Here is a 12,333-nt window from a genome sequence, read left to right on the forward strand (position 1 = left end):
CTGTTCTCCCATATGTGATTCAGTATGAGGCACTAAAGTCTTCCAAACCTCTTATCTACTCTTATAGAGGAAACCATCCATCCTCAGTTCTATAGGGAGAAGGTCAAAAATGTTAGCCGCTTTGGACATGATGGTGTGAAATGTTTCAAATTCATCGGGAGGACAATCTGTAATTGGAAGTTTCTCAGGCTCACCATAGGCTGGTTTTAAATCATCAAACTAGTCCAAGGGTAAAATGTGAGTGGACGAAGGGTCCTGAGGAGGGCTCTCCTGCCGATAAGATCGTGAAAGATCCTCTAGATGAGGGGACACCGATGGAAGGGTATGATGTGGCACTTAGGTGGGCGAGGAGGCTGAACCTGCCAAGGAGGAATGGAAGGAACTGGTGTCTGTACTTTTGACACCAGCATTTGCAAAGTGGACATGCCCTCAAAATCTTTGTTGTCAATCACTTGTTTCAAAATATCTTCTAGAGGCACATATGATGATCCAGGAAAGACTGGAGGGACATGGGCTTGACAGTGAAGAGCAGCTCTTTTCGGAGAACTGAGCGAAGTAATCAAAGTCTGTGGATGTGCAGTTGTCAGCAAAATCATGGATGGCGTGGACTGAGCCTGAGGTTGTGTTTCCGTCGACAAAGTTGTTGTCGAAGGTATGGTTGTTGACGAGGATGCTATCGACATGGATGCCGGTGGTGTGGATCACATGAATTTGATGGGTTTTTCCATCGTCAATGAGGAAAGTGTTGACAGGGTCATCGATAGTTTCATGGACAAATGACGTGCCATCCACAATGGCACAGTTGATGTAGATGGTGCAGTGGACGGAGTCGCTAACATTGCCGTTGTCGTGGACTTTGTCGATGAAGCGGATAGTTTATGTTATGGGGATTTATACTGTAGTGCTGCCTTATCTTTGGCAGAAAGGGCATGGCAGGTATCTTCTTTCCTCACCATTTTCCCACAGGAAGCCTCCTTGCTGGATGTCAACCTCTCCACATCCAGCGAGGTGTGAGAAACCTGAAGATGTCTCACTGCCTAGTCCCCAGGGATCTGTCATCCAGGTGGCCAGGACACGGCCATCGCTATTGGATCCAGTTCTTTGGGGTGGAGCAGTGCGGGAGGATCACCTGGATAAGGGGTCCTCGGGGAGTGGAAGTGGGACACTGAAGGGTGAGACGTGGTACCCCCTTCCTCATAACGCTTTTTCCCCATCCTACCCCGTAGGATATTCAGAAACTCTACCCCCCTTTCCAAAACAAACACTTTGTTTTTTTTTTAATAACTCTGTTTATTTGGATTTAAACAGCAAACAACAACATAGATATAAATATAGGCATTCATCAGAAAAACATGGCGGTATTGTCAGAGGCAAAGGCGACACAGGACAAAGAAGTAAGGATACAATCGCGAAACACGTAATAGCTGGCACTACTGGTTACATCTTGTGCCCTTGAGTTAAGGGGAGGGTGAAGGGGAAGAGCAAGGAGGGGGGGAGTGGAGGGGGAGAGAAGAAAATGGGAAGGGGATGAGTCTCAGTGAGCATCGAGCCATTTGCCCCATATCTTTTCAAATTTACGGGGGCAACCCCTTGCGTTGTAGATTCGGCGTTCCAGAGCTGCGCATCTGTTTAGTTCATTGCTCCAACGGTTCGTGTTTACTGGGTCTGCAGAGCCCCAGTTTGCAGCAATAAGCCTTTTCCCCCGCACCCAGTGCCACTGCAAGAAACATTTTTTTCGTACTTTGTCAGGTCCACTTCTCCCCAGATGCCCAGGAGTTTCATTTTGGGGTCTTTAGGAATTGGCGTCTCTAGGATGGTGGAGATTGTATTAATGCAATCCCCCCAGAAGACTTGTAATACTTGACAGTCCCAGATCATGTGGTAGAAGGTGGCCGGCTCTCGCTTGCATCTAATGCATGTCTCACCCTCGTTCCCTCCCCGTCTGGCCATAGCTGTCCGTGAGTAGTATGAGCGGTGGAGTATTCTGAATTGCATCAGTCTGAGTTTGGCTACTATCCCAATCTCTCGGGGGGGACATTAGTGTATCTATCCAGTCCTCTGGTTCCAGATCACCCAGGTCTCTTTCCCACCTTTCCTTCAGCCTATCCGGTTTTTTAGCCCCAACTGGGTAGAGGGTGGAGGTGACTTTGGAGAGGATTAGTTGCGGGAGAAATTTGGTCTCTATGGGGGACAAAGGGGGTATGGTTGTTGTGTCTGGGAACTGGGTGCGTATGGCGTGAGCTAGTTGCGCGTGTCGAAACCGGTCCATAGGTGCCAAGCCAAATTTGTCTTGCATGGTATCAAAGCTTAGGAGGCGACCCTCTTGGATCACGTGCGCTAGTGTGGTTATCCCTTTTGTTCCCCAGTGTTCAAAAGAGCCAATTTTCACTATTTCTGGGAGATATGCGTTGTGCCATATGTGTTGGGATAGTGTTGGTTTTGCCTTCCAGCCAACCAGTTTGTGTGCATCTCTCCAGGCGTGACGGATATTGCGTGACATTCTTGGTAGTGTCAGGAATTGGTTTTTGGTAGCATACAAGACTTGTAGTGGCAGCACTGAGAGCATGGTCTCTATTTCAATGCGGATGTGTGGTAGTGTGGGGTCTGCGTGTAACCAATTATTTACCACCCCTATCTGTGACGCTAGGTAATATGTGCATATACAGGGTAGACCAATGCCTCCCTAACAAACACTTTCTTACATCATGAAAGCCAACGCACTAAAACTAGGGCCGTTTACCTGACATGTCCCAACACGAGGGCCAGGCAGAGCCTGGCAATTGACAATAACTACACACAACTGACAGCCCTTTCCCTTCCCCACAGGGATAAAAGGTCGAGCATGAGAGCAAGGCCAGCAACACGAGAAAGCAGTTATTCCAGGACGGCAGGTCAAGTGAGGAGAAAGGCGGCGAGAGCTGAAAGGACATTGGAGGAAATTGCCCTTGCCCTTTTCAACCCAGACCCGCAAAGCCTCTGACAAAAGAACCATAAAATCGGGAATCGCTGCTGGCGAATGGTGTGACGAATGTCAACGGTATGTGGAACCCTCTCACGCTGATAGCCATGGCGGGGAGACAAGGTTGCCATCGTGGTACCATCCTTGACTCCAGCGGCAAAAGAAATGCCAACAGGTTCAAAACAGCTGGTGAATCGGAAAGCACTGATAGGAACCAGACTGTGTTGAACTCAAGGTTGCAGTGGCAACATTTAAGAAGATGAAAAGACAGAGGTATATTTTGTGCATGTACGTGGTGTCAGAGTGGTCTGGCACCATGTGGGCGCTCATTCGAAGGGACTCTTACTGATGCCCCCTGAACAGGGAGAATGTGTTAAGCAGAGAAATCGAAGTGGTCCTGCAGCGGGCTATGTTGAATCCTGTGCATAGTCGAAAGTCTTTGAAACTACAAGTACCAAAAGGCCTTAGTGGAGGCAACCGAGTATTGTCAAATTGGTCATATAAGGGTCAAGCCAAACCCCCTAGTACAGTCACTTCAGGAAAAAGAAAGAGGGAAAATGGGGGAACAAAGGGAATTCCAAAGTGGAACATATCCAGGCATGGATGGTTTTCTTGATGAATGAGCAGAGAGGACTCACAGTTTTATATCCCTGCATAATTCACAGAAAAAAGGAGCTATCTGTTGTAACTCCTGCAGCGTTGCATGCCTAGAAGCACATGCTAAGTGGTTATCAATCTGGAGGCAGACTGATTGAGTTTACCTAGGGCCTAGAAAATCCATTGTACATTCCATGACTCCTTGCCAAAACAATTTGTTCCAACCACTGATCTGCCGGACAGGCGTACTCCCATTTTTGTTAAGGGATCCCAAAAATACGAAGTGAACAATATTCTTGACTACCGATCATTAGTGGTGGTCTTTAGCATCAGATAGACTAAAAGGGGGACCGTCCTGAGAAGACATGCGAGCCAGCCTGAAAAGTACTCGTACCCAGTCTGGTCTCTCTTTTTCATCAGCGCCATCCTGATCACCCATGTGGTAGACAGGCTTTGGGCAGGAGGACTGTTTTAAACTGCTGCAGCATTGCATGACGAGAAGTACGGGCTAGGTGGTTGGAGACTTCCGTGGCGGTTTTGGGATGCAGAAGTAAATACCCGCATTCATCAGTGTAATATTGCTACCCAATGCAGTCTTTCGGATCTCCTTTGCATTACATCTCTGGCTTCCTCAACCTCCAGCAACAACTACTGGTATTTAACTTTGTTTTTCCATCAGCTGGTTTTGGTTTTCCTCAATGTCCTGTGTCTGCATCCATCAGTTCTCGACTTTGGCTACCCATACGGACTGCATCTGGATTTCCTTTTCGGCTGTGGTACACAAGGATTCTCAAATCCTTGTTTTGGCTTTGTTTCTCCTCTTGGAGCACAGGACATTTTCTGATTCTGTTCTGGTGTGGATTGTAAGGAAAGCACAGTATCAACAGTAAAACAGACAAGTGACTACATTTCAAGGGTTTGAAAAACACCCATCTAATCCTAAATCTACAGACGGGAGCAAGCTATGACCATCAAATAATAACGCAGTGCTCTTAGTGTCTTGTCAAAATAAAAGGGCCTATACTAATAAACCCAACTCCAATCCTTACCTCTAAATACAAACAATGTTATGAAAAAGAAAGAAGTGTTCACAAAATGATGTGTCAGGATGTTCAGGCCGTTGGCCTCCCTTCCCTATGTTTTCAGCATTGGACAAGGTGGTACACTAGAGGTTAGCACAGTTTCTGGCTTCTCTAGCAGGAGGCTACAGTTCAATCATTAGCATCAGGGCTTTCCGTGCCCAAGTCTCTTTGTCTTTCAAAGTGTCTTCATTCAGAGGGCCTGATGCGACAAACAAGTTATTTTCCTTTTTTTCAGATTATCACAAGTATTCAATTTCTTAGGCGATTCGCTGTTCACCTCGGATCCCCCTCAGCCGGGCTCAGATCCTTTCACCACATTGTTCATACATCACATATGAATCCAATTCCTCGTAGGGTATTCTTTCTCGGGTGACTCACGGTTCACCCCGGATACCCCTCAGTCGGGCTCAGATCTCGGTTTCCCCTCGGTCAGGCTCAGATCGCTTAACATAATCTTCGTAACTTTACACAAACTTGCTTTAACCAAAAGCTTTTAGCTGATCTCCCTCTGCTGGGCTTGTACCAACTTCCTATATGCTTTCATCAACTATCGAAGACTTTCGAATGTGCACTGGGTTTTTGCTTGACTGTTGCAGGTCCACTTCGATTTCACAATTCTTTATCACTCTTCACATTTGCCACCTTTCAGCTGCATACCTAACAGACTTTTAAATGAGCACCCATGTGGTGCCGGACCACTTGTTATATGGTATCGTATCTTGGCTTCAAAGTTCAATCACACATCGGCTGATTGTGTTTGCGTCGCTTGCCACATACGTTTCATATACTATTCTCTTCAGTTTTCATTATACAATGTTGCCGCTTGCAACATTGGCTTCAACAAAGACTGGTCTATATCAGTCTCCCCAACTCAGTGTGCAGACTTCACTTGTGCTCCTTTGTTGTAGGGAGCCAAGGACAGTACCACAGCAGCAAAAGATTCTCCCCGCCTTGACTATCGATGCGGGAGAGTCCCAGAAATCTCCGAGACACAATGCAGTGGTCTTCAGCCTAGATTCCTGGTCTTATGTTTCCTATTCTTGAAGGCACATGAAAGTAACGGTGCTCTGTTGAAAAGGTCAAGAGCACTTCCCTCCTTACAATCCTCTTCAGTTTTGCCGTCTTTCACCTTTTATTAAACTGCCATCTTGGAACCACTGCTTCCTTGTGTGCTTTGCCTTGCTCAGAGTGTGCTTTTGTGCTCCGCCTTTTATCCGTGTGGTAAAGTGCAATGGAAGTCAGGTGTGTGCGTAATGGTCATTGATTGCCTGACCATTGTATCGTGACATGTCAGGTATACGGCTTGGGTGTTAGTCCGTTTTCTCTCACAGTAAACTGTCTGTGAGAAAGTGTGAGTTTGGAAGGGAGGCTGAAAGGGGGGGGGGTCTTGAGTTACTAAGTATCCTACCTGGTAGGATGGAGTAAAGGTGCTACAGGGAAGGGGATACTGCATCTCGCCATCCTGTGGCCCACTTCCACTCCCCGAAGACCCCTCACCCGGGTGATCCTCGCATACTGGTCCACGCCCAGGAATGGGATCCAAAAGCGATGGCCATGTCCTGGCCACCTAGATGACAGATCCCCGGGGACTAGTGGGTGAGACACCTTCAGGTTTCACACAGGATTGACTCGGGACTCAATGTTCCAGGACCTTTTTACTACAGGGGATTGAATTGCCTGTTTTCTTCTGGGCTATGTATTTCCTCATATACCATAGGTTCCGTCATTATGCCTGCGTTTTCTTTTCACCTTGTACAGGGAACAGGTTCTGGCCTCTAGACATTGGACAGTTCGCCGTTTCCATCTGTGCTTTTTGGCACAGGCAGGGAAGAGTGTGACAGGGAGGGGGAAGTTCAAGCAACTAATTCACATATTGGAGAGTAAACATTTACCTTGTCACTTTTCTCTTGCAGCTATGAGGAGGCCCATTGCGGCACGCTCTGCCCTTCCACCCTCGTCCTCTCCAAAGGCTGCATTTGAGGTCTGCGTGGTGGATTGGGAAGGAAGGTCTGCCACCTACCAAGAGTCCAGTTGCTCGAGACTCAACAGTATTGTTGACTTTAGAGATTTCAGAGGAAGTGGCTATAGTGTTTTGGAGCTCATTTTCTACTTTCCAAAACATGAATGACGTTTTAAGTTCTCTCCATGCTCTGGGCTCTGCTGCAAGTGCTCAGAACCTGTATGTTGTGCCCCTCTAATATGCATGAAAAAATTTAAAGGACCCTTGTACCTCCAAATGCCCATGTCCTTGAGGATGGGAGAGTCTGCTATTATGTGCTCAGCAAATGATTACCATGAGGACTGTTATTGATTCATAAAAGGGGAACTGGGACAGGAGGCGATTAAATCACTCTGGAAAGAGGTGGACGATTTTAGAACCTTTAAGGGGCAATTCATTTGATAAATACTGTACCGACTCATTCCCCTTTAAGGGATGTCCAACCCAACATTTTGCTTAGAGAAGCCCCAGGTTAGAGGAGATGCTCTTGGTCAAAAAAGGCCCCATGTTGAGGCCTTTCTATTTGTTTCCACGCCCTGATTGTAGGGTCAGGAAGATGATGGTCTCACAGAGGGAGGGGCAATCTGAATTTCCATTGTAGTGGTCTGGGAGTAACCCAGGCCCGGCAGCAAAGCGACCTTCTCCTCCTACCCCCCCTTGAGCGCTTACATTTTCCAGGAGTCCCTCTACGTCCATGTAGGCTTCATCAACAAACCTTCAACCCCCACCGTTGGGCGCAATCTCCTTTTCTATTCCACAATAAAATCCCACAATTCCTTCTCTTTGTAGGATTGCAGGTTGAAAGAGGCTCAAAGATCTTGTTGGCCAAGACAGTATCACTGTGCCTGAGAAAGAGGAAGTGGTGTGACACTGTTACCTGGGGTGACATAACAGGACTCAACAGGTTACAGGAGGTGGCCTCCAACTATGGCACATATTTGGCAGAATTAGATTGAAGGACAGGGCCCTGCTGGTGGGTCTGTTGTATACGGAACAGCATCCAACTCCTGCTCTGGCTAATTCTAAAAATAGTATTCACCACGCCACTCTGCATTACTTCTGAGTTACAAACCATCTTTGTTGCAGAGGAGGGGGAGAAACCCCGATAACACTGGAGTTTCATGTCAATAATATGAAAAAAAGGAAAGAGGGAACTGAAATGAAGCAACCGTAACGGTAATTGGATTGGGTAATTTGATAGAATTAGCTTTTCAATCCCAAAATGACACACAAGTGCGATCATGTTTGCTATTATAAGAGGCTGTATGATTGAAATTATACATGTGTTACAAATATATATTCTAATGTTCATATACTATATAATAGCTTTTTACAACATGCTTTAATGTCAATGAATGCTACTCAAACAAGGTAAATACACATTTTATTCCAACATCAAACAGTTATCCTCATAACACAAACATCAAAGTTACGAACCAAGATTTTAACAGAGGCTTGCCCACAGGTGCGTACACACCAGCTAAGGTATATTCTGTCCATTGGTGCAATTTGTGGAACATTTTCTAGCATGCGATAGGCTATATGTTGAATCATTTAATTTTTAAAACAAGAACATTCCAGAAACTTCTGGATGACAGTCATGCTGCGATCACATGGTTGAAACTACAATCAAAATAAAATGTTTCTTTCAGTTAAGTACTGTACCTCTAGCAAATATATGATGTTCTAGGTTAGTCAGACTGGCTGTGCTTCTAGTTCTAAGGTAGGAGAGGGGAAGGCCTGAAAGATAGGTAAGACAAAGTTAGCACCTAAGAAGAAAGGCATGAATATTGGCAAACAATGCTGTACACAAACACCAAGCACCATGCAGTGAACAATGCACTTCTTTCAAATCAAAATAAACACCTAATCAGGTTGTTAAATGCAACCATAACTTGAGGAACACACAGTGAAAGACATCAAACAATGCTTTTTCTACTGCAAATTCCAATTCATAATTACATTATCTTGGGTGCAAGTGTATTTCTACCACTGTTATTGGTTTCTTGTATAAAAATACTGTATTCAAGCAACATGTTACAAGCATTTTATTGACTACATGACAGATAATATATTTTAAAGTTCTTATCCACCAACAGCTGCCTTACACTGGCTAGAGCCCTCATACTATCCAAGTTGGACTATTTTAGCACCCTATTCCTTGGTTCCACAAACAATAACCTGAATAGACTACAGATAATCCAAAATAATGCCCTCCGCTGTGCTCTCAATCTTCCACGCAAGGCCCACATCTCTACACTCAGAAAGGAATCCCACTGGCTCCCCATCCGTGATAGAATTAAACTACGGCCGTTGGTCATTACTCATAAATGCCTATACCTGACTGCCCCATGCTACCTCTCAGCCAAATTTCCGAGACAGAACTCCACCAGACCAACCAGATCACCTTACCTTCACCAACTCAATATACCAAAGTTTAACCTGAAAACAGCTGGGGGAGTAAGCTTCCCTGTACAGGCAGCCAAACAGTGGAATGCACTTCCCATGACAATAAGAGCCGACACTTCATTCTGGTCATTTAGAGCCAAAGTCAAGTAACTGCTTAGCTCCCAACAATAATCAGGCTAAAGCACTTAACTATACCCAACGGGTCCATTACCTTACTTATGCATTTGTAACCTAACCTATTATATGCTTCCTAACTCAAATGTATGTTATGCTTGCGGCGAACCAAACTGTAACCTGGTCTGCCATAATCTACCATGCTTCTGCCTGGAACACTCTGTAACCAGGTCCTACGAACCACACTGTAATGTATCATATTCACATGCTAGTATGTTCAACAATCTGTAACCACTGTTGAACTTAAAGAATTAGCACCCAGTTACCCGAGGGTTAGGTAGCGCTTTACAAATAAACAAACTAAACTAAAGTCTTTTTTTATCATCATGTTTTTCATATAAGCCGCTGACTTTTTTCTTCATGATATTTGTCCTTTTATAACTCACCTTATGCGCACTACTATTTCAAATGTTTTGAGTTTCACCATCAGGATTGTACAAGACTCGATGTATTTTAGGAAGATGTAGAAGCTGACACAACCCTTCTTTCTGGCTATGGAGCAGCTCTGGAAACCAGGGACGCCTGCCGACTGAACAATGTGCTACCTAGTGGCGTTAAATGAGGGATTCGCTTGTGTTTCTTGCCCCCAAAAGCAGAATGTGTTCAAAATCTCCAACGTACACATCGGCCATCTAGGTAAAGTAAGCCCTTTGTCAACCAACATGTCCTCAGTTATTCCGTTTCAACTGTAATAAACCTTTTGGAAAGTTTGAGTCAGGAAGCATGACTACACTCACCAGCTTCTTGCTTCTTCTTGTGAGCAAAAACCAAGAGGGGATGGCTCGAAGGTTTAGAATTCATCTTAACCTCTGGCATTGCTCTGGGCAACCCTCCAGACCATTGTTCTTCTGCCAAGCCATTACAGAAGGGGAAAGACCATATGCAGACCAGGCTAGTTCCCTTGTGACCACAATGCAGTCCCAGCGTTGCTCGCGAGTGATGAGCAATAAGTGGTTTCTAAATCTTTGCCATCTACCACTACGCTGAAGAGTGGTTTGGGGAACACAGGAGAATCCCCAAATCCTTTCCACCTGACTTTAAAATGGCAGAAGCAAGATTTGAACCCTCGTCAGTATCAGCATCAGGATTATTTGGTGTGAATTGTGCGTATGATATGTTATGATAGGTTATTTATAACGCACTTAATGCCCAGAGGTTTCTAAGCGTGGACCTGGGGATCGAACATGTGTTGCTCCGTGTCGTGTTGCTCAATGTCTTTTTGCTTTCAAGGCGAGCACATTGCTCCTGAGCTATCGAAAAAATTACCAGCTGCAGCTGATGACCCGGACAAGAGGGAAAACAACAAACAAAAAGTGGGAATAACCAATCCCATACTGAGAGAAAAGAGAAACAAAGGAATAACCTATCAATCATTTTGGATCAAATCAATAAAGAAAGTTATAAAAGCACCCACAACTCCAAACCGGGGAGAAAAGGAGAATGCTTTTGGCGAATAGGAGTGAAGAAGAGAATATGTGTACCTGGAAAAACTGCTACACATATAGGTTCCTTGTATCAAAAAAGCTAGGGGCTTCAAAACGGTTTAGCCAAAACCTAAAAAACACATTAAGAAGGCGGTCTATCACTAGCCCAGGAGAACGTCAACATCACAGCCTAACAAAAACACTAAGCAAGGACAAAGCAACATTTACTGGAAGGCATGTGGCAAACGGTATTCTTGAATGTCCAGAAGGAATGAACTGCTGCAAACAGATGAGAGTATCTAACCTGGCAACAAGGAAAAAATACTTGCAAGTAGGAGAGTCCAGAATCAAGCATCATCCCTTATCACTGTGACTGAGATTGCCCAGAAGCAGGCTGGGTTCTATTCCTTTGACCAACATTTCCAAGAAGTGAGCAGTGCACAACAACCCTAGAACCAGGACTGTTTGGTGAGGGAACTCTGGAATATAATATTGCCCATGTTAGGGTTTTGAGACACCTTGAGTTGTTCCCTCCCTGCATCAGGACCATAGCAATGTGGGCCAGTTCTAGTTTGATCCCCAGAGAACCTATGGGCATAATTTGCACAAATTCTGACTCATAAAGGCAGAGAATCTTCCATTTCTGATTCTTGCGTTGTCTGTTGATCCTGCAACCACAAGACCCTATTCACACAGAAGTTCATATTAAATAAGGGCAAGAGAACATAAGACTCCACTTTGTGTTTAAACATTGTAACATTGGCTAGAGTATCATAGACCTTGGTTATGGCATTTAATTAATATATTGCATTTAGATTAAGTTTTGAAGGTAGCCAACGTATAGCATTGAGATTCATATTTAGGCCAGCCATTCTATTTGCATCTAGAGGAATCTCCTCCTTCTAAATCCAGCTGCATCTACCCAACCAAGAACCAGCAAGGACACACAGGTACGTATAACACTCCACGACTATGGATACTAGCTGAAGGCACAGGCACCCACCCTCATGCATCTGCTATCATGTACTACTCTAAAACACACTACACAACACCTCTGCCATTAGAAGACAGCTATCCCCCACGATAAAATGTTGGTCTAGCTGCAAACATAATGATTGTCCTGCTTTCGCATACTCTCCATACTACCTCTCTGCACCCATCCACATGCCTGCTCGACATGGGTGACTAGCAGGAACTTGGCCATCCCTATCTACCTTCGTATTGGCTAAAATGTACACAAGCATTCTATAATTCTCTGACTAATTTCCCATACCTGGACTTCGGTCCCCCAAGGGCGTTCAACCTACAGCTTGTTGGGACCATACCAATGGTGAAAAGCGTTATACAAATGACAATTACATTAAATTGCATAATGTGATAAGAAAACTAGGCCACAAAACATCTTCCAAAGCTAATCACATCATTCCATGATGTTAAGTTGGTATGCAAAAACATCGGGCTCACCTAGGATAAACTGACAGACTTGTTGTAAACCAATGAAGAAAATAAAACTATTACTAACTGGTGGCACAAGAAAGTAACACACCTTAAAAGCAGATATCATTTTTAACAGACAGCTATGATATTAAGCATAAGACCACTGATAGAATTAAACTGGCTTTGTAACTAGTATTATTGTCTTACGTTACCTGGATGGAGCATTTTGTGGCTTCTTCCTTACTGAAAGTA

At 44.7% G+C, this 12,333-nt stretch overlaps 1 protein-coding gene across 1 annotated transcript in view; it reads right to left on the reverse strand.

The window, feature by feature from the left end:
- Positions 1–12,333, reverse strand: part of VPS13D (vacuolar protein sorting 13 homolog D) — a 3,263,180-nt gene that overhangs the window by 1,188,360 nt on the left and 2,062,487 nt on the right. Inside the window, exon 40 of the mRNA XM_069610908.1 lies at positions 8,303–8,377. Within this exon, the coding sequence (XP_069467009.1) occupies positions 8,303–8,377 (75 nt within the window). The remainder of the gene's footprint in view (positions 1–8,302; positions 8,378–12,333) is intronic.

Source organism: Ambystoma mexicanum, chromosome 8 (genome assembly GCF_040938575.1).
Source record: "Ambystoma mexicanum isolate Mex_15411 chromosome 8, UKY_AmexF1_1, whole genome shotgun sequence".
In the NCBI taxonomy this organism is placed as follows: Eukaryota; Metazoa; Chordata; class Amphibia; order Caudata; family Ambystomatidae; genus Ambystoma; species Ambystoma mexicanum.